Source organism: Ruditapes philippinarum, unplaced genomic scaffold (assembly GCF_026571515.1).
Source record: "Ruditapes philippinarum isolate M1 unplaced genomic scaffold, ASM2657151v2 ctg2641_1_1_1_1, whole genome shotgun sequence".
In the NCBI taxonomy this organism is placed as follows: domain Eukaryota; kingdom Metazoa; phylum Mollusca; class Bivalvia; order Venerida; family Veneridae; genus Ruditapes; species Ruditapes philippinarum.
This window is the reverse complement of record NW_026856119.1, coordinates 41,441-65,461: the sequence shown is the minus strand read 5'-3', so window position 1 is coordinate 65,461 and position 24,021 is coordinate 41,441. Positions and strand designations below refer to the sequence as shown.

Below are 24,021 nucleotides of genomic sequence, written 5' to 3'. Positions count from 1 at the left end.
TCTTGCCTTGGTATTGATTCTTCCCATATAGTAAATGGAATTCCAGCCAGAAGTTGCAGAGAAATTGCGCGGAAACAAGTATTGCTCCATATGCATTTTGCACAACGAATCGAGGGCCATAACTCTGTGATGGGGGTCTGACCAGAATCGATTATTGCTCTATATGCATACTCAAGGGTCATGACTCTGTGTTGAAGGGTCTGATAGGAACAATGCGAAGTTATGCGCATCTCCTCTTGGTATTGATGGTTCCCATAAAGTTTCGTTGAGTTATAGCCAGTAGTTGTAGAGAACTAGCGTGGAAACAAAATTCAGACGGATGGACGGACGGCCAACGCAAAAACAATATAACCCTCCCGATTCCATCGGCGGGGGATACTTAACTGGTTGGGTATCAGTGGCAGATTGGTTCAAATCGTTGAGTTCAAACCACTTACTTCTCATTGCAGTTGGTGTGAATCCCGCCAGGAACTTTGAATTCTTTCATGTGAAGAAAGTATTCAGCTAACTAACGGAATAAAATCGGTCATTCTACTCAGGTGCCCGATCTTGCATTATAAAAGGAGGGGTACCTTAAGTCTTCCTCCACCAGTAAAGCTGGAAAATTGCCATATGATCATTTCATTGCTGATGTAACTTTATTAAAAAAGCATCAATTAAGAGCGACAAAATAACATGTAAAAGCAATACTGTGCGATTTTAAAATAAAGTAGGCAAAAGTATGGAAGATATATATGGCCGGTAATTTTTTTCTTTTAAATGAATAAATAAAGTATACGATATTATAAGTTATAAAGGATGTTTGAGCAGATATCAAGTAGGGCAATGTAAACTGCTTCATATTCATATGAGCAGTATGTAAATAACAAATCTGACGAATAAATTCTCCGAATAAAGCTTTATTGACATATTCATATACATGCGCTAACTATATAATGGTGAAAAAATCTGTTTATTTATCAATGACCAGGTGATATAATTTTTATTTTTTATATTCAGATATTGTTTAAAAAGAAAAAAAAACCTAAATAATACAATTCATTCACTTTTAGAAACGATAAAGAATAAATAAATTATCGATTTGTATTCTGCTTATTGTGGTATACATGCGATCAATATATAAATATAGAACTCTTTTCGCATTTTATATTATGTGTTAAATTGATTCAAGACTTTTTTATAAACGGTTTTTACGTACAAAGTCAACAGAACACCAAACATTTAATTTGCCGAAAACAAAATATTATCACTTCAATCACAAAGATAAACGTCTCTATGTTATGCGGTTCCCATGTTACTTTGCAAAAGAAGAAAGATGTACCCACCTTTATCTAAGATACCTTATATAAATAAAATAAAAAAGAAGAAAAAATATATCTTCTTCTAATAAAGTGCAATTATCCTTACCGTGACTTTTAAGGTTTCGCATAAAATGCTTACTTTGTTGTTTTGTGAAAACAATTGTGTCATTACAGGAACTGCAATCTTCGAAATCATAAAATATTATATAACATGCTATCATTTAACAACCACTCTAGAAGATAATATGAAAGACTTTGACATTTATCATACCTTTCCAAAATTAAACGGTGAGTGTTCTGGTAAGAACCAAAATAACTTTACATTTTGTCATAGTTGTTTCCAATTTTATGATAAACGTCAGCTAAGTAGTCAATAACCATGTGACAAACATAAATATGTTTACGTTTTCTTTGTAACTTATTGTAATCACCTTTTATTAAAAGAGTGGGACAGTCTTTTAATAATTTAGGCAGTTTTTATATTGTATCCTAAACATTTTTCATTATCAATTTTTGTTCAACCACGATTAAAATAGTCAAGCTTTTGAATTATACAACAAATTTATCTCAGCTTGACAGTGAAAAATGAGAATAATGTCAGTTGGTAATGTTTATTAAATGTTATCTTACTAGAAATATTCATATTTTATATAAGCTACATAAGCAGTACAACAACAAATGATACAGAAATGAGAAAGCAAACTGTAAAATTAAAAAAAATACGTTATAAGTACAAATAACCTTTATATTATCAATTATGTTAGTATAACAATATTTTTTTTGCAAATATTTTTTTATATATAAACATACACTACGTAATTCTACACAATATACAAAAGGGTTTGACCAAAGGATTTTGTAACCTCATGTGAGACCCTCCCCTGTATGCCTAAATGCCTAACAACAATTCCATTCATCAAAGTCATAAAGTTAAGATTAATCAACGAAAAAATGAATTAAGTAAGTAAACAATTTTATTAATAGAGTTCAATTGACGTTTGAAAAGAAATATTCAACGAGGAAATAAAAATTGCTTTATTATCCAACAGTTGTGTGTCAAACAAACAAACAACAAGAAAAAACGCCACCACTTACCAATCTATGCACCAATCTGAAACATTTACACATTTGTAAGAGCGATCAGGGATCACATGTTTCCCCTGCATATTGTAGCTGCTAAGTAGCTGGAGACACAACAAGAGCAGTCACAGGAGACAGCGAAGCTCGACTAATAAAATACTGGACGCATTAAGAAGGGCAAAACTATGAAAGAAAAATCAATTATGTATAATTATGTATTAAAATATAGTTAAATAACAACATTTGTTAACATAATTCCAAGATCAAGGGGAATAATTCTAGAAATAGTCATGCTAGAGTTATGAACCTTGTCACACAACATGTGTGTAATGATAAGAAATATAATAATATTTGAAGTTGAAGTAGATACCTTAAAAAGTAAAGAAGTTATAATATTTCTTAAAGAAAATCCTAAGTTCAAAGAGAGATAAATCTGTAAATATTGCTTCAAGAGTTATGGACAATATCACATAAAATGTAATTGATGATAAGGAATCAGGATTTGAAGTTTGAGGTAGATACCTTTAAAACTAAAAAAAAAGGAAAAAAATAACATTTTTCTAGTAAAAAAAATCTAAGTTTTTGGGGAGATAATTCTTGCAATATTGGTGCTAGAGTTATGAACATTGTCACATAAGTTGTGGATGATGATAAGGTACATATATTTGTAGTATGAGGTTGATCCCTTAAGTAATAAAGAAGTAACAGTAAAAAATAGTATTTTTTAAGCAAAATTCTAAGTTCCAGGGGAGATAAATCTGAAAATGTTGGTGTTAGAGTTATGAACCTTGTCACATAAGATGGGGATGATGATAAGAAACATATATTTGAAGTATGAGGTTGATCCCTTAAGAAATAAAGAAGTTACAGTAAAAATAGTATTTTTTAAGAAAAATTATAAGTTCAAGAAGAGATAAATCTGAAAATATTGGTACTAGAGTTATGAACATTGTCACATAAGATGTGGTTGATGATAATAAACATATATTTTAAGTTTGAAGTTGATACCTTAAGAAATGACAAAATTATAGTGAAAAATATTTTATTGCACCAAAACTTTAATCTGAAATCTGGACGCGGACGCCGACGGCGGAGCGAGTTGGATAGCTCTCCATATACTTCGTATAGTCGAGCTAAAAATTAAAAAAGGCCAAAACATTTATTTATTGAAAGGCCATAATTCAGCCAAAATCACTCAACCGAAAAACATATAAGTTATGCACAAGTACACGAGATGCCGATCTTTCAATAAAGTTTAACTCAAAATGCATCAATTGTATAAGAGAAATAGTCCTCTAAAACAACAACAACAGCAGCAACAACAACAAACAAAACACCCCCCCAAAAAAAAAAAAGCTAAAAAAAAAAAAACACAAAAAAATAACCACACTAAAACTAAATATTTGGTTAAATATGTTATTAAAGATTGCTTAAGTATGTTTTTAACTTGTTACACAAGAAAAACAAAAGGGTTGAAAAAGAAGGCCACTAATAGAACTCAAGAAAAGTAGAATACAAATACAAATGAAAATGCAAAAAGAAGAAGAAAAGGTTATGGTTCTTTCTCCTTCAATGATTATTAATTACATTGACTAACTAAAACATGATCATCATAGCAATTTTAAGTGAGGGCCTTCTATGTCAGTGAAAGAGCATCGAAACACGACGTTATCTGATTTGTGCGAGGGGGCGTAGCCCCCCGAGTACTTATCAGATTGCCGAGTGTTTTGATGTTCTTTCTCTTTTGTATCATAGTCAAACATAAAAACACGTTCCCTGATGTCACAATATGAAACCCCGGCAAAAAGGAACCAATGAACGAACATCTGCATATGATATTTCTGTCGCTTTCCCTTTCTCTGCCGTCGCAATATGTAAACCCCAGCAAAAATGAGCCAATCAATGAGCATGCTCTGGAGTGCGGGTAACTTAAACCTGTACTCCAGTTAACGCACGGTTCATGTATATGTATACGATTTAACTCTGACACATTTTCAACAGAAACGTCCCCAAACTATGATACAAAACAGAACATACAATTAGTTTGATTCGTTATTCAAAAAGATACACAGATCAATAAAATGCGTCACATGGTAGTGATTTCACAAAGTCTAATATTATAATGAATATATAGGAAAATATAAGTTTATGGGTTTTCTTAAGATAAGATATATATTACAAGTATTTAAAACAATCTTAAAAGCAAGACACTACCAGAAACCCTATTGACAAATTGTTGATCTTGTTTATCATATTTTTTACAGAATATTGTATACAATAGTTAACCCACATATTATCAATTGTGATATTCAATCATTAGATTAAAACATACAAACAAAAGGGCCCAGGGGGCCTGGATAGCTCACCTGAGAAATAGATCAAAAGGTCAAAGTGGAGCCCTGTTTCATCTCAGAAGCACAATTTGAAAACAATGAAAAGAAGGTTAATCTGAACAATTTTGTACACTGTCACCAAGGAAATTTTTGTGTAAAATTATTTCAAAATTGAAGCAATGGTTTAGATGTTGTTGTTTTCTAATTTTAGCTCTGGCAGCCGTTTTATTTAACAGTTCAGCCTGTCACAAAATTAGAGGTGAGCTAATAAAAAGATGACAGAAAAACAGAAGGAAAACAAACATTTGACCTAACTGGGGATTGAACTGACGCCCTCAATTCCCTGGGGCGGGGCCAATTTTGACCCTAGAGATTTTATTTGAAAAACATGGTAGACAAACATTGTACACTAGAACATGTTTCATGTCAAACATGTAAGCTCTACCTCTTTTGAATATTCACAGGAAGATTTTTAAATCTGTAACAATATACAGATAAGAAAAATCAATAGCCCCTGGGGCGGGGCCAATTTTGAACCTAGAGCTTTTATTTGATAAACTTGGTAGACATCAACTAGAAGATGTTGCATGCCAAATATCAAAGCTTAGACTATTTTGGTATTTTACTAGAAGATCTTTTAAGACTTTTTTTTGTAAAAAAATATTTCGGTTGCCATGGCAACTAGAAATCTTTATGGAATTTAATTCTTTGAACACAACCTGCAAAGTTTCAACAAATTTGGCAAAGTGATTTAGGAGGAGACGTTATTAAAAGAAATTGTTGACGGATGCACGAACGCACGCACGGACGATGGACGACGGGCAATGGGCCATCACAAAAGCTCACCTTGAGGACATTATCCTCAGGTGAGCTAAAAACACGGCAAATTTATCTATTATTTATATTTGACAGATTAATGCAATCAATAATTATTTACAAACTTACACATGCTATATACACAAGTTTCTCAGACGAAACAAAATAAAACAGCCCGTCTAAGATTTTGTTTCTATTAAGTTGGTAAGTATACAAGAGTCAGAGACAGGCAAATTTAGAATTAAAAAGTCTTAAAATGTTATTTACAACCTACTATTTATATAAAGATCTAAGCAGTTAAAGAAATTTAACAATTTTCAGGTTTTAGAGTAGTAATTTGTTTGAATTAAGCCTTACCTAAAACAATTTTGCTATATTATGATGTTACCAAAATATCGAGTTTGTGAGACAATATCAACATTAGATTATTTTAACATTTACAGAAGGAACATTTTGATAAGACGTATATCTGCTAGTTTATTATTCTGTTTTTGCGCCGATTTTGTTTTTTCTTCTTCTTATATCGGCGATAGATCAATCTATCATGCTTTCCTGGATGACTATCAAGGAGGTACTAATTTCCTCGCAGAAGACTGACTTTTTATCAAATAGGATTATCTAAATCAACGGTGAGAGACAAATGACCATAAGATCAGTTAAAAGCTTTTCATACAGAGACATGCAGTACTTTGTCTTTCAAGATAACGTTGAGCTTCAAAACACATTCTAACAGTTTTTACACATATAATTATCTTGGTAAACATATTAATCTAGAATGCATACACTAAAAAAAACTAAGTACGCTTTAAAGTGACACCATGATCTTAACATTACATACAAATAATTGTGCAATCAGCAAGAAATAAATATTTTCTTTATATTGGAATCAATAGAATCAATGCATATAGAATTGTCATAATTTCAGTTTGTTTGTTTTTGTTTTTTTTTAACCGGTGAAAATAATTCGGTACAATTTTCAGGGTTTTGTGTTCCATCCTGTGTCTAAATATATTATTATATATACAAGATAAACCAATTAGAGTAACATACATGTATAATACGTATTTTCAAGACAATGGCAAACAAAAACAAGAGGGCCATGATGGCCCTTAAGCCGCTCACCTGTATATAGGCCCCTGGAGCGGGGCCAGTTTAAACACCAGGGCTTTTGTTTGAACAAACTTGGTAGACACCCATTAGAAGATGTTTCATGCTAAACATCTAAGGTCTAGCTTGTCAAGTTTTTTTTTTACACATATAGTTAAAAACAATGACACACCTAGGGCATGGCCAGTTTTGACCCAAGGGATTTTATTTGAACAATCTTTGTAGGCACTTACTAGAAAATGTTTCATGCTTAATATCTAAAATCTAGCCATTTGGGTTTTTTTTAAAAAAAAAGCTTTTTAAGTTTTTGCTATACACATATAAGGAAAATCAATGTCCCTCGGGCCGGGGCCAATTTTGACCCTAGGGCTTTTATTTGAACAAACGTTGTAGACACTCACTAGAAGATGTTTCGTGCTTAATATCTTAACTCTAGCTATTTGAGTTTTTTTCAAAAAAAAGCTTTTTAAGTTTTTGCATTATACATATAAGGAAAATCAATGTCCCCCGGGCTGGGGCCAATTTTTACCCTAGGGCTTTTATTTGAACAAATTGTTGTAGACACTCACTAGAAGATGCTTCGTGCTTAATATCTAAACTCTAGCTATTTGAGTTTTTTCAAAAAAGATTTTTTAAGTTTTTGTTATACACATATAAGAAAAATCAATGACCCCCGGGGCGGGGCCAATTTTGATCCCAGGGCTTTTATTTGAACAAACTTGGTAGACACTCACTAGAAGATGTTTCATGCTTAGTATCTAAACTCTAGCTATTTGTTTTTTTTCAAAGATGATTTTTTTAAGTTTTTGCTATAGACATATAAGGAAAATCAATGACCCCCAGGGCGGGGCTAATTTTGACCCCAGGGCTCTTATTTGAACAAACTTGGTAGGCATCCATTAGAATATTTTTCATGCTAAATATCTAAGCTCTAGCTCTTTGGGTTCTTTAAAAAAAGATTTTTTTTTACTTTATGCATATAGGGAAAATCAATGACCCCCTGGGGCGGGGCCAATTTTGACCCCAGGGCTTTTATTTAAACAAACTTGGTAGACACCCATTAGAAGATGTTTCATGCTAAATATCTTAGCTCTAGCTCTTTGGGTTCTTTAAAAGAAGATTTTTTAAGTTTTTACTATATGCATATAGGGAAAATCAATGACCTTCTGGGGCGGGGCCAATTTTGATCCCAGGGCTTTTATTTGATCAAACTTGGTAGACACTCACTAGAAGATGTTTCATGCCAAATATCTAAGCTCTTGCTCTTTGGGTTTTATAGAAGAAGATATTTAAGTTTTTTCTTTTGGTTGCCATGGCAACCAGAGTTCTGCATGGAATTAAATTCTTTGAACAATTTTCAAAGGTGACTACCAAAGGAACATTCCTGTGAAGTTTGGATGAAATTGGCTCAGTGGTTTATGAAGAGATGTCATTTAAAGTAAAAGTTTACAGACGACGGACGGACGACGGATGGACGCCGGACGAAAAGCGATCAAAAAAGCTCACCCTGTCACTTTGTGACAGGTGAGCTAAAAACATAATCAATAATAGAGATTTTGCAATCCAATAAGTGATCAAAACATCTTTTGCAAGATTAACTGTTTTAATGTCAATGCGGGTTGTTCATTTAATATATGAAATTAATGGACGTTAAGTATACGTGTAAGTTTCCCGATGTGTAAGACAATGTCAAAGGATTTTCAAAGTCACTGCCAGCTTAAATTTGAAAATACTTTCTTGATCAATCTTGAATAATATAACCATTTCAGTTTATATAACAGAACTTATTCTCATTATCATTAAAATAATCACTTTGTATATCTTGATTGTACCAATGACAAGGTTTATCGAAACATGTTAAGCTTTGACTTACAAAACAAATCTTAGATTAGTTATATTAGAAGAAATAAACAATTTAAAAACCCTTTTTATTAACTTTGTTTAAGAAATGCCCTATTATTTACCAAGTGTAAATATGGTTTTGTAAGCACCTGGACAAACGTTTATTTTTTAATCAATATGTCTATAACAATCTAGTAAAATCCTTTGTCTGTATTTATTTACCAAGAGCTCTGTACTGCAGTAGAGTTGAAGCCTGGGGTTAGTACAGCAGCTCGCAATTTTTTCCTCGAATAGTCAAGCTAAAAAGTTAAGCCTATCAGTTTAATACTTCGACTCATTTATATTTACCTAAGGCTGTGCGTATATTCTGATGAAAGCTTTACTTGGTATACATTACTGTTTCATTATTTTTCTAATGTTTTAGCATCGTTTGTTCATGCAACGATAAATTGGAATTTGTCTTTGAAGGTAACGACGAATGAAAACATTGCGTCATCATGCAAGTTTTGTCCCATTTGTCTAGAAGGTTGTGTTGTAGTAGTTTTGCGAGAGCTGGCTTGTGACTCAAATTATCCCAAAATGACTGTTTGAATACATATTTGAACTCTGTTGCTTTACATAGCGTAAAATTCCTCTAGTACGTTTAAGTAATTCTGCATTAAGAAATAAAGTATGGGAAGTACAAAAGGCGATCGCTCGAAATCATAATAGGAGTTAGCAATGGTTCATAAACGCTCATTTTGTACAGTAAGAAAGAACATTCACCAACATTGTTTCAAGCTGTTCTTACTGCTCATACTTTTTTAAGTTATAACCTTGAAAATTCAACATGAAAATATGGTGGGTACCTATTTCAAACTTTTTATTAATAATATTTTTTTTTAATTTAATATTAAAAAAATTGTTTTTAACAAAATTAAAAAAAAAAATATTATTACTAAAATCACTTTACTACAAATTTGAATAGAATTGAGGGAAGTTTTCTTAAAAATCAGTTTGAGTAATTTTTGCCAGTATTTACCTCAGGATAATGCATAAGATTTTCTCAGTATTTCTCTGTTTGTAAATTTTGTAAACGCATCAATAACAAACTATTTATTAGTTTTCCAGCCGATTGTTTTGCAAAATCTATTCATCAGTGATGGTTTCTCGATTACACCGTGTTGATGCAGCTCATCGTTAACCTTAGATTCTTCTACAAAGAAATGTTCTACGAGTTTTCCATATTGTGCCTCTTTTTTATATGACTCAAGTTCTCGGATTCTATCTTCGAATCCCCTTTTCTTCTGATTTCTTTCCGCCTCAATAAGTATGTCTAACTGCTCAACAAGACTAAGCGGATTCGGACGTAAAGCTATCTCCTTTAATTTGTTATTACATGATGTGATTTTCTGCATCATGCCAGCTATGTTTCTCTTTAATTCTTCTATTTCTATTCGCATTGCTTGCAAAACACCTTCTCCTGAAAGTTTTTTGCCCATTGCTTCTTCATATTTATCTTTTTTTTTCGAATATGGTTCATAAGTAACCTCAATTTTAAGCTCCCAGTAAAATCCCATGTTTTTATGTTGTGACCAATGACATTTTTTTGCGCATTCCGTGCAATTGCTTCGTGATCCACCCATTGCTGCGCAGTATTGTTTATCGCTGTCGTCACTGAATATACAATGTTGGTGGCAAGTGAAATTGCAAAGTAGGCAATTTGTAACATACTGTCCAGCCTTAGTATCATGTTTTATTACTTTCGGATGTTCTGTAGGAATAAGAAAATCTTTATTCTGCTCTATATCCAGTTTGTGTTGTTCGATAAATTTAATCTCTTTTCGAATGCTTGCGAGTTTACTCAAGCCAACATCAACCAGTGGGAGAAGATTTTGAATGGTATTCTCTATTTGTTTGCGAGTATCGAGAACTGATTTTGTTTGTGCGAGACTTGTCGTGTGCATTTTACCCAGGGACTCAAAGAAAGCAGCAAAACTTCTTGTTCCCATGTCCCAGTAAATTGGAGAAAGACTATTTGGACCAATGTTAACATTTTCACAAAATAATGCAGAATTGTTAAATGTGAAATCTTTTCCAAACGGAAGTTTTGATTCTTTTAAAGCAGCAAGTACCGGGGGTTTTTGGCCATCGGCAAATGTAATCAATGAGCACATGTTTTTTTCTACATCTTTCCCAAACAATGACATTATTGACTCAAATATATATCTTTGTGTATGTGTTAATCTTGCATCTGGTGCTTTGATCAAGAAACAAATAGCATCTATACCTAATACACCCTTCTCATCTCTTGATGAGAATAAAGTGTGTATTTGATCAACTAATTTCTTGTCTCTTTTTTGACCCCTTGTATCTCCGAATCCAGGAGTATCAATGATGTTTAAAGCATATTCAATTCGTCCGCCTCTTTCGGGAAACAACGTGTATTGGGTAATCCAGTCAGTTTGTGAAAATGCCTATAACATGATTGGAGAAAATTAATGATAAGAGTAATATTGTTATTATATCATTACCCCCGATGAACAGTAATAGTTACATTTTACATAGCAAGTTTATAATCGAATTCATTTCATTCGGTCTATTTCAAGCCTGTATATCCAGTAACGCCGGAATGTGAAAATAACGCGCGATTTGTGCAATAGATAACGCAGAATTAGTGCAATAAATGGCGGTTACAGCAATGCATATTATACCGTTTAATTTCGAAGCTGGAAAGGTTTTTTTCATACATGGTACTGAATTGTTACACAGGTTTAACGCCATTAATCGGCGAGTATAAGCACTTATCAAATATTTTTTGTGGGGAAACGTTAATTCATTTTATACAGAATTTATTTAATTTTAATTGCGTAGAAAATATAGATACAGTCGAATCCATTCCTGAAACCACAGAGCTATAAGCGTCGTAATATAAGTCTTTGTTGAAGTGAGTACAAAGCAATGCGTGAACAATTTCTTACTCAAGGAAACAACGGGGTAGCAAAGGGGAAGCAATTTCTCAATTTCATTTTAGATGGTAGTTATGAAAATGGGCTTTGTTCTCAGTTTTTATTAATTATTTGACATGGTAAACACCAAGATGACAACTTTTAGACCTTCATTACATGGATAAATAAAACCTTCACAAACACATCTCTAGTAGACTCCATATACATGGTTTTGCTCAGCTGTGAAACATGGAACAGTTCATTCAAAGTCTGAGACATTGCTATTAGATATTTCATGTGTTTGTACAAATGAGCTACCTGAGTAAGCAAATGGTCATTATATGACTGTATGGCTCTGTACTGGTGGCCTCTTTTGGTGTCATTGATCCTGTAAGTTTTGTAAACGTCTATAGTAATGCCTAGTATTAGATTCATATGTTTTTCCCATTTAAGTTAATATATAAAAATAAACACTTAGAGTGGGCTTAAAACTTTACCAAAAGGGCTATACTTTATTTAACCTTAGCAGAGGACAATGAGGTTATGCTATTTACAGAAGTTCAGCAGGCAAATTGCTACAGCCAAATATTTGTTTAAGTTGGGTTTCACATCACGCCAACACAGTAAATGACATATGGAGACTTTCAAGCTTTACTGGTGCATTATTTCAGGCGTGAAAATACAGGAACTTCTTCTCTTAATCGTTTTCTATTATATTTATTTCAATTTATTCTCAAAGGAATTTTATTGTTCTTATTTTCTAACAAGATCAGACGTGGGCAACATGTTTGCAAATAATATTTTATTTCAGGAAACTTGTATCGCATTGTATTAAATTACGATATGCAATCAAAATGATGAAAGTTTGTCAAGATCTACGTAATTAACATATATTTGTTACTAAGTTATGAAGAAAATACATTGACTAGGTCACACATAACTGGATTACATTCGCTGTTAAAATGCGTTAAACCTGTGTGATAATTCAGTACCATATACTAACCGCGTCAGGTATCCGCCATTTTTTGCACAATTCTGCGTTACTTATTGAGTGCGCTATTTTCACATTCCGGCGTTACTTGATATACACGGTGCTGTAACTCAATTTGATTTGATATAAAGAAAATTGACAATTATGACTTTAACTTTTTAGTCCGAGACATAATTCTTTTTTACGAAACATGTCAGCCTTAAAATCCAACAAATCTATGCAAATCAGAATTGTTGACCGGCCAAGTACGGTGACACAAAGGGGACATGTGTGTGTTTTTATTTATCTCGTTCGCTCGATATACTATGTCGTGGCCACGAGTTACTAAGTCGTGGCCATCAGATAGTTAAGTCGTGACCAGGAGATACTATGTCGTGGCCTTCAGTTACTAAGTCGTGGCCACGAGATAATTAAGTCGTGGTCACGAGATACTATGTACGAGATAAATAATCGTGGGAACAAGATACTATGTCGTGGCCATGAGTGACTAGGTCGTTGCCACGAGATAATTAAGTCGTGGGAACTAGATACTATGTCTTGGCCACGAGATACTATGTCGTGGCCACGAGTGACTAAGTCGTGGGCACGAGATAATTAAGTCGTGGCCACGAGATACTATGTCTATGGCACGAGTTAATTAAGTCGTGCGCACGAGATAAATAACCAATCACATTACAAAATGTATATGAATTATCTTCATTAACTAGAAACGTGCTTTAGTACACGGATTCCCCTAATTCACCTACCTGTAAAAATGCCCTTTATACAAGTTATTGATTGGTCAATGGTTTTACATTTAGCGTAATTATGACCCTGACTTTTGACCCAATGACCTCAAAATTATTAGGTGTCGTCTACTGATCAGGTGCAATGATCATTCTAGATTATATAAACAATGGCTTATTCTTTCTAAATTTTTATTATGAAAAGTCACGGTTAACTTGACCCTTGACCTAAAACATCCTTATAGGCTATGTACTGTCCATGGGCAATATCTCTACCAAATAAATAAATTAGGACTTATTCCTTCTCAAGTAATCGTATAAACAAGGTTAAAAGGGTTTTGTATGTACAAACTCAGAATTGTCCCCACAAAGGGCTATAACGTAGTCAAAATTAATGTCTGATTTATGGGCCTTGGAAGGTGACTTTCTAATATATATACATGTATTAGAATTACATTTATAAAAATTCACCAATCAGATTACACTAAATATATATTAATATCTCGTGCGCACCACTTAATTATCTCATAGCGACGACTTACTAACTCGTGGGCACGACTTAGTATCTCGTTCCCACGACATAGCAGCTCGCGCCTACGACTTAAAAATCTCGTGCCCACGACTTAGTAACTCGTGGAACCGACATAGTATCCCGTTCCCACGACATAGTATATCGTTCCCACTACTTAATTATCTCGTGCCCGAGACTCAGTATATCGTTTCCACGATTTAATTATCTCGTGACCACGACTTAGTAACTCGTTCCGACGACTTATTTATCTCGTGCCCACGACTCAGTAACTTGTGTCCATGACATAGTATCTCGTTGCCACGACATACATACTATGTCGTGACAAAGACTTAATTATATCGTGCCCGAGACTTAGTATATCGTCCTCACGATTTAATTATCAGGTGACCACGACTTAGTATCTCGTTCCCATGACTTATCTATCTCGTGGCCACGACTTAGTAACTCGTGGCCACAACATAGTTTCTCGTGCGCAAGAGATAGATAAAAACACTCACATGTCACCTTTGTGCCACCGTAGCCAAGAGTATCAATAAATTTTAATGAAAACTTAGGGTGCCCTAGTTTAAGCTTGAGACATATGAGATCAATATAAAAAATAGTTATGTATAATGGTTAAAATTCATCCATGAATGACAATGTTTTGGGACGGACACCGCCATCTATTACTACTTTTAGGAATATTGAAGTACAAGTGTGACATTGAGTTTAAAGCTGGAGACTGTATGCGACACATCAATATAATATTCAAACACATTTTTATTAAATTATTTCAAAATTCATTTGGGAATGACAGAATGTTTGACTCAACATGGCCATTAGTGCACAATTTATGCAAACTTTAATCTGTCAAAAGATGACAAAGGTATGGACCGCAATCAAAGTATAGAACGTACTTTAATCGTTTTTTAGGTTTCATTGACATGTACATTAAGGCTTAAACACCTTTTGCTTTTCACTACTGCAATTTTTTCAGACTGTGTGTTTTTTTATTCAGTATGAAATTGGCACAAAAATTTATTAATAATTGCCCCTTTCATAAATGATATTCTCACATAAACCGCGGCGCAGGAGTGTAATAAAGCCATTTAGTAAAAACGATATTACACTAGTGTAATAACACTTTGACGTGACGTCATTTGCGCTATAGAGAAACATAGCGTTAAAGCGCGCTAATGTTGGCGCTACACTATAAAAGCGTCATTGAAAAATTACTCATTTTAACAGTTTACTGTTCATATTTTATATATGTGATAAATAGAATATTATATTCGTGTAGATTGAATACTAAATTTATTGAACTCGTTGAATAAAACAATATTATGCTCGCCAGAGGCTCGCATAATATGATTTTATTCAACGAGTTCAATAAATTTAGTATTAAACTACGCTCATTCATTATCCTCTATTTATCACATAAACCACCGCGGCGCAGGAGTGTAATAAAGCCATTTAGTAAAAACAATATTACACTAGTGTAATAACACTTTGACGTGACGTCATTTGCGCTATAGAGAAACATAGCGCTTAAGCGCGCTAATGTTAGCGTTACACTATAAAAGCGTCATTGAAAATTTTATGATTATTGAACTACAAAAATAAAGACAAAAGCCGGTTGAACCGGGTGATGCTCCCCGAACAGGTTTTGGACACAGGAAGGTTTACCTCTTGTAGTGTCAGAGTTATGTCACAGACAAAGTTCAAAGTGTAACAAGAGGGCCATGATGGCCCTGAAGTCGCTCACCTGTATATAGGCCCCCGGAGCTAGGCCAGTTTAAACCCCAGGGCTTTTATTTGAACAAACTTGGTAGACACTCATTAGGAGACGTTTCTTGCTAAATATCTAAGCTCTAGGTCTTTGAGTTTTTTTTAAAGAAGATGTTAAGTTTTTACTACACACATATAATGAAAAACAATGACCCTGCCCCGGCGGGTCCAATTTTTAACCCAGGGTTTTTTATTGAACAATCTTGGTAGACACTCACTCAATGGTGGTCTAAACTCTAGCTCTTTAGGTTTTTCAAAGAAGATTTTTTTAAAGTTTTTACTATACACATATATAGAGGATATTGAATGAGTGTAGTTTAATACTAAATTTATTAAAAGGAGTTGAATACAAATCATATTATGCGAGCCTCTGGCGAGCATAATATTGTTTAATTCAACGAGTTTAATAAATTTAGTATTGAATCTACACGAATGTGATATTCTATTTATCACATATATTAAATAAGAACAGTAAACTGTTAAAATGAGTAATTTCTTAATGATGCTCCCATAGTGTAACGCTAACATTAGCGCGCTTTAGCGCTATGTTTCTCTATAGCGCAAATGACGTCACGTCAAAGTTTTATTACACTAGTGTAATACCGTTATTATTAAATGGCTTATTACACTTCCTGCGCCGCGGTTTATGTGATAAAAGAGGATAATCAATTATCCCCCGGGCAGGCCAATTTTTACCCAAAGGCTTTTATTTGAACAAACTTTGGTAGACACCCATTAGAAGATGTTTCATGCTAAACATCTAAGCTCTAGCTCGTTGGGATTTTTAAAGATGATTTTTTAAGTTTTTATTATACACATATAGCTAAAAACAATGACACCCTGGGGCGGGGCCAGTTTTGACCCCAGGGCTTTTATTTGAACAGTCTTTGTAGACACTTACTAGAAGATTTTTCATGCTTTTTATCTAAACTCTAACTATTTGGGTTTTCTCAAAGAAGATTTTTATGTTTTTGATATACACATATTATAAGTTAAAATTAAAATTATAAGTTATGGGCTGGATACAATTTTGCTGCAAGGTCATACTTTATGATTATTGAACTACAAAAATAAAGACAAAAGCCGGTTGAACCGGGTGATGCTCCCCGAACAGGTTTTGGACACAGGAAGGTTTACCTCTTGTAGTGTCAGAGTTATGTCACAGACAAAGTTCAAAGTGTAACAAGAGGGCCATGATGGCCCTGAAGTCGCTCACCTGTATATAGGTCCCCGGAGCAGGCCAGTTTAAACCCCAGGGCTTTTATGTGAACAAACTTGATAGACACCCATTAGAAGACGTTTCATGCTAAATATCTAAGCTCTAGGTCTTTGAGTTTTTTTTAAAGAAGATGTTAAGTTTTTACTACACACATATAATGAAAAACAATGACCCTGCCCCGGCGGGTCCAATTTTTAACCCAGGGTTTTTATTGAACAATCTTGGTAGACACTCACTCAATGGTGTCTAAACTCTAGCTCTTTAGGTTTTTCAAAAGAAGATTTTTTAAAGTTTTTACTATACACATATATAGAGGATATTGAATGAGTGTAGTTTAATACTAAATTTATTAAAAGGAGTTGAATACAAATCATATTATGCGAGCCTCTGGCGAGCATAATATTGTTTAATTCAACGAGTTTAATAAATTTAGTATTGAATCTACACGAATGTGATATTCTATTTATCACATATATTAAATAAGAACAGTAAACTGTTAAAATGAGTAATTTCTTAATGATGCTCCCATAGTGTAACGCTAACATTAGCGCGCTTTAGCGCTATGTTTCTCTATAGCGCAAATGACGTCACGTCAAAGTTTTATTACACTAGTGTAATACCGTTATTATTAAATGGCTTTATTACACTCCTGCGCCGCGGTTTATGTGATAAAAGAGGATAATCAATTATCCCCCCGGGCAGGGCCAATTTTTACCCAAAGGCTTTTATTTGAACAAACTTGGTAGACACCCATTAGAAGATGTTTCATGCTAAACATCTAAGCTCTAGCTCGTTGGGATTTTTAAAAGATGATTTTTTAAGTTTTTATTATACACATATAGCTAAAAACAATGACACCCCTGGGGCGGGGCCAGTTTTGACCCCAGGGCTTTTATTTGAACAGTCTTTGTAGACACTTACTAGAAGATTTTTCATGCTTTTTATCTAAACTCTAACTATTTGGGTTTTCTCAAAGAAGATTTTTATGTTTTTGATATACACATATTATAAGTTAAAATTAAAATTATAAGTTATGGGCTGGATACAATTTTGCTGCAAGGTCATACTGTGACCTTGAACTTCAAGGTAGTGAGCCAAATGTTGTGCGTCACACGTAGTCTCAATATGGTGATCATTTCTGTGAAATAATTGTAAAATCAGACTTCAAATAACAAAGTTATGGGCCGGACACGATATTGCTGCAAGGTCATGCTGTGACCTTGACCTTTAAGGTAGCCACCCAAATGTTGCTCTCGACACATCGTCTCAATATGGTGATCATTTCTGTAAAATAGTTGTAAAATCCGACTTCAAATAACGAAGATATGGACCGGACACAATTTTGCTGTAAGGTCATACTGTGACCTTGACCTTCAAGGTAGCGACCCAAATGTTGCATGCGACAAGTCGATTCAATATGGTGATCATTTCTGTGACATAGTTGTAAAATCCGACTTCCAGTAACGAAGTTATGGGCCGGACACGATTTTTCTGCAAGGTCATGCTGTGACATTTATCTCCTAGGTGGCGACCCAAATTTTGCGCATGACACGTCGTCTCAATATGGTACTCATTTCTGTGAAATAGTATTTAAATCCAACTTCACATAACGATGTTATGGACCTGACATGATTTTGCTGCAAGGTCATGCTGTTACATTGACCTTCAAAATAGCGACCTAAATGTTGCGCGCAACAAGTCGTCTCAATATGACGATCATTTCTGTGGAATAGTTTTAAAATCCGACTTCAAATAACAAAGTTATGGGCCGGTCACGATTTTGCTGCAAGGTCATGCTTTGACCTTGGCCTTCAAGGTAGCGACCAAAATGTTGCGCGCGACACGTAGTCTCAATATGGTGATCATTATAGCTTTAAAATCCGACTTCAAATAATGAAGTTATGGACCGGACACGATTTTGCTGCAAGGTCATGCTGTGACCTCGACCTTCAAGGTAGCGACCCAAATGTTACACGCAACACGTCGTCTCAATAAGGTGATCACTTCTGTGAAATAGTTTTAAAATCCGACTTCAAATAACAAAGTTATGTGCCGGACACGATTTCGGGACGTACGTACAGACGGCCTGACGGACGGACAACCTGACGACTATATGCTCCCCCCCCCCGAAATTTGTCGGAGCATAATAACTTTTAGGAGTTTAATAATTTTTAACATTATTTCTTCTTTTTTTTCTCAGTTAGTTTTTTTCCCCCCAACCCACTTCTACTCGTCTGAGATAAATGCTAAGGTAATATTTTCTTATGCTTAACTTAACAAGAAATTTTCAAATGATCAAAGAACATACAATGTATACCCAATTTCCTTTATATTAAACTGAAATTGTAAAGTAAAGGAAAGTTAAAGGAACATGTAATTTTAATTTACTTTTCGGTAATTTAACCCCCACCCACTTTTGACACAAATGCTCAATAATAATTCTTTACGCTTAAATTGTCGAGCTATGCTAAATTAATAAAGTACACCCAATTTAAATGCATTTTCATTTACATTGTGTAAATACCGTAAAACGTAAGTCATAAAATTATCAAAAAAGTATATTTTATCACTTTTTGTTTGGTAAACTGATAGTGATAATTTTGAAGTTGGCCATATCATTGTCAATTTTGCTTTATTAATTCATAAATAAGACATATTTTATCTGATACTGTGCAATTAAAACTCTTTTGTACAAAGTCCTAAAGTTAAAAGTCAGGAAACAAAAGCTATACGTATTTTGTAATTTTCGGCGGCCATATTTGCGGCCATCTTGACTTTTTGTACTTTTGCCCGGGCTGCACACCTTAATTTTTTTTATAGAAACTACAGACTATATGTTTTATAATGGAAATGTTTCAATTTGCGATAAAGTAAATTGCAATAAAACCCCACCATCTCTTGGACTATCAACTATTATAACCAAAGTAATACGAGACTAAATAGTGATTCCTAGGAAGCATTAACCACACCAAAATTACATGCAAACAAGAACTTGTAACAGAGTTACCAACGTCCCCCGCCTCGGGGAATGTTTATACAAGCATAAAATTGTGCTATTTCAAAAGATTGAGGTATGGATCTCAGGACTTTCAGTCCAAACTTATGATCAATGCTAGATCTGCAAATGCAACAATAAATTTATTAAAAAAATAAAATGAAACACGGAATTTAAATATTTATCATGTAAAGCTTTGACCTCTAAGTGTGACCTTGACCTTGGAGGTAGGGATGTAGGTGTTATGCATGACATATCGTCTTTTTATTGTTACTATCTGTGCCAAGTATTTTCAAAATCCTTGAACTATGAAGAAGTTATAGATCGGACACCAAATATACCCTATAACAGAGTATGTATATCTTTGACCTCTAAGTGTGACCTTGACCTTGAAGGTGGGGACACAGGTGTTACGCATGACATATCATCTTATCATTGTGACTAATAGTGCCAAGTATTTTCAAAACCCCTTGATATATGAAGAAGTTATGGACAGGACACAAAATATACCATATTACAGACTGTTAACCTTTGACCTTTAAGTGTGACCTTGACCTTGGAGGTAGGGGTGCAGGTGTTGTACTTGACATATCGTCTTCTTATTGCCTAGTTATTTCAAAATCCTGAAGAAGTTCTTGATCGGACATAAGATACAATGTATACCATAAAACAGACTATGTTAATTTTTGACCTCTGTGACCTTAAACTTGGAGGTAAGGATGCAGATGTTTTGCATGACACATTGTCTTATTATAGTGACTATTTGTGGCAAGTATTTACAAAATCTTTCGATCTATGAAAAAGTTATGGACTGGACACAAAATATACCCAATAACAGACTATGTTAATCTTTGACCTCCAAGTGTGACCTTGACCTGAGAGGTAGGTGACCAGTTGTTGCGCATGACACATTGGCTCATTATTGTGAACAATTGTGGCAAGTATTAACAAAATCTCTTCAAAGATAAGAAAGTTATGGACCGGACACGACACATACCCTCAAATAGACAATGTTGACCTTAAATGAGCAAGTGTGTCCTTGACCTTGGGGGTAGGGGTCTGGTTGTTGCGCATGACACATTGTCTTATTATAACAAACATTTGTGCCAAGTTATTTCAGATTCCTTTGATAAATGACAAACTTATGGACCGGACACGAAAGTGTGACGGACGGACACACGGTCGGACGGACATTCCAACATTTTGGGTTTAGGGGCTATTGTCTTTGTTATTTTCTTTGTTTTCTTAAGGACTACTAGCCCATAAGCCCTTTGATCAAGGAATTAACCTATTGTTCTCTTTTGTTCTCTTGACTGTTATATAGCCCCTACACCCAAAATGTTTGCTCGAACAGACAAACGGACGGACGGACATGCCACTAAAATAGACTAAAGGGCCATTTCTTTTGTTATTTTCTTCTGTTTAATAGGGGCCATGGCCCCTTATTCTATTGTAACGGAATGAACTCTATTGTTCTCTCTTGTTCTGTTTACAGTTAGATGGCCTTTTAGTCCATTTTAGTTGCTCGGACGGACAGACAGACGGACGGAGCCTATTTCTATATCCCCATTTTTTCTTCGAAAAGGCGGGGGACAATTACAGATTCGGTTTGATTGAGTCTGTACATGAAGTGCAAAATCTCTGACACCCCCTAGCACTTGATCTAGAATGATTTTGAAAATATGTTAAAGGTGCGATCCCTCAAGAGCAATCAACGCTATTATAAGAAAGTAACAGTTGTAGATCGTAGGTTATTTGATTGCTGATGACCGGTATTTTCTTACCGAATTTTGATAAGTCTCTTCATTAGAGTTAAGATGTGTTCAAAATAAAATATCTTACTTGATTGTCCTGCTTCTTCAATTCATCTTCCTCCATATGGACAATTGTATAACGAAATGTGTCGGAAAAATTAACTCCGAGAATGTAGTTGACCATCCCGTCTAACATTGTACTCTTTCCTGCTCCAGTTTCACCAACAAGCATAATTGTCTTCTCATTCCCTTCAAAGTTTCTGTTCATCGTTCCTATAAAAACCATTTACACAAATTTTCACTTATTGACCTGACAGAAAAATGAAACCGAATCATTATACTTCATATTTCTGGGCAATAAATGGTTCATTTGTTATAAAAAGAATGACTGCATGTCACGTAAGGTGAAATCCAATGTAACTTAGTAAAACAACTCCATATCTTGAAATAAACATTGACATGGTTTAAAATGGACAGGATTGCTTTTAAAGCGGGGTGCCTAATTGTATATATTGAAGACACAGCATCGTACAGTGATAAAATACATTAGTTCCCTTGGACGGTGAATTGAAGTTTACATTACAACACTCAGGCATCAATAGACGTATTATTATTATATTGAGCCAATCAACTTTACTGCTTTTATTAGCTGTGAAAACGATGCATCACCCATGATATATGAATAGAGCGTGCACAGTGCAACCCGAAGAATAATACCGTCCGGTAAACTCAATTGTTAGAGCCTTAGACTGTTAATCGGGTGACTGGACCGGATTGTTCAAACATTGGTTAAAATTAACAAATGTATAGCTTATCCACTGGTTAAATCCTTAACCAGCGGCCAGGTATACAGTGGATAAAATTTCATTGTTCGACAGTTGGATAGTACCCTGGCTACCTAACCAGTGGATTGTGTATTTATCCACTGGTAAAGTACCATAATGCAACAGGGCCGATTTATTGATGAATTAAAAAATTAATTTGAATCAGGAAGCTCCATTTGAATTTATTTTGCATGTTTTGTGCTTTTATGTGAAAAAGTATATCAAAGGCCTTAAAGTATCGATATATATATTTTTCCCATAAACACACATAAGAAATTTAAAAAAAAAACTTTTTTTTTCAATTTTGTGCTGAAATTACTTCTATTAGATGGGTAATGTTCTACTTAAAAAAATGAGTACTGACACTTGTATGTTCAATTTAAGAATAAGAAAATTATGACTGTTTAACTGAATTTTCTACACTACAACAACAACAAATTTTGATTGAAAAAGGGTTCTAAAAGCAATTTTTCAAGAATGTTTCAATTTAATCCTATGCATTTCATATGAAATATTCTATTTAATAAAAAATAAACATATATTTTTTAAGAAAAATATGCTTTTAAACAAGTTTTAATGATTTCTACTGTTTTAATGATGATGGCTAACCACTGGTTAGGGACATTATTTGGTGGTCATAGGACTAGTTAAAGTTAATCACTGGATAATGCATTTTATCCGTTAGATAACTTTTGAACTACAGAATTTATCCAACAGACACATTTTAGCCAGTGGTTAGTGATTTTATCCGTTGGTTATCACTAACCAATGTTTTAAACAACCGGGTCATTGATAAATTGAAACATGAATGGAAAGAGAACGCTGACTTTAGAAAAGAAAAAGACGTGCATAATCTCAAGACTGCCATCTACCAATATTTCAAGTTTCATAAAAATATTTTCAGTACTTTTTGCATTATCAAGGGATCCAGTTTTTAAGTTACATTTGCAATATTTTCGGTCTAGTTGTTGCCATAGCAACCAAACTTTTCATAAAAGGAAGCAAAGAAAAAAACGTGCATAATTTCCAGACTGCCATCTATCCATATTTAAAGTTTCATAAAAATATTTTCAGTACTTTTTACGTTATCACAGTACCGAGTTTTGTCGGACGGACGGACAGACAAACAGGTAAACCTAAAGCCCCCTCCGGTTAAACCAGTAGCGAATTAATAACCGTCATCACAAATAAATGAAGCTCAAAATGATAATTTTGCCTAACAAACGCCTCTTTTTATAAGAAATATAAAAATCCGTTTAATACTTAAGATTTGTAGCAATAATTAAAAGAACCTTTTCTTACAAGATATTATAACATAGAAGATAATTCATATTTCATTTACGAGTATCTTATAATATAAACCATTATAGAAACAAAGCTAGATCGATCCCCTGACCCATTGGCCTCATCCGAGCAATGTCTTAGACAAGCATTCTGACCAAGTTTGAGGACAATGGAGTACACAATGTGAACTCTAGAGTGTTTACAAAGTTTATGTATATTTGGGCAGTGTGACCTAGTTTTTGACCCCAGGTGACCAATCTTAAAACTTGATCTAGAAATCATCAAAATAATTTTCAGACCAATTTCCAGGATACTTGGATCCTTACAGTAGCCACTAGGGTGTTAAAATATTTTTATACTTTTAGCTCCAGTGGATTAGTTTTTGATCAGAGAAGACAAATATTCGTACTTGATCTAAAAATCATCAACAAAATTTTCCTGACAAATTTCTAGAGTATTTGAATCAAAACAATATATTTCTATATTTAGCTCCTCTGACCTAGTTTTAGACCAAAAATAACCCG

The 24,021-nt window shown here is 34.1% G+C and overlaps 1 protein-coding gene across 1 annotated transcript in view; it reads right to left on the bottom strand.

Annotated features, from left to right (window-relative positions):
• Positions 1-883: 883 nt before the first annotated feature.
• LOC132745432 (uncharacterized) overlaps positions 884-24,021 on the bottom strand; it is a 56,277-nt gene continuing 33,139 nt past the window's right edge. The window contains exons 5-6 of the mRNA XM_060734346.1: positions 21,478-21,662; positions 884-10,935 (exon numbers count right to left, since the gene is read on the bottom strand). Coding sequence (XP_060590329.1) covers positions 9,571-10,935; positions 21,478-21,662 — 1,550 coding nt within the window. The 3' untranslated portion in view covers positions 884-9,570. The remainder of the gene's footprint in view (positions 10,936-21,477; positions 21,663-24,021) is intronic.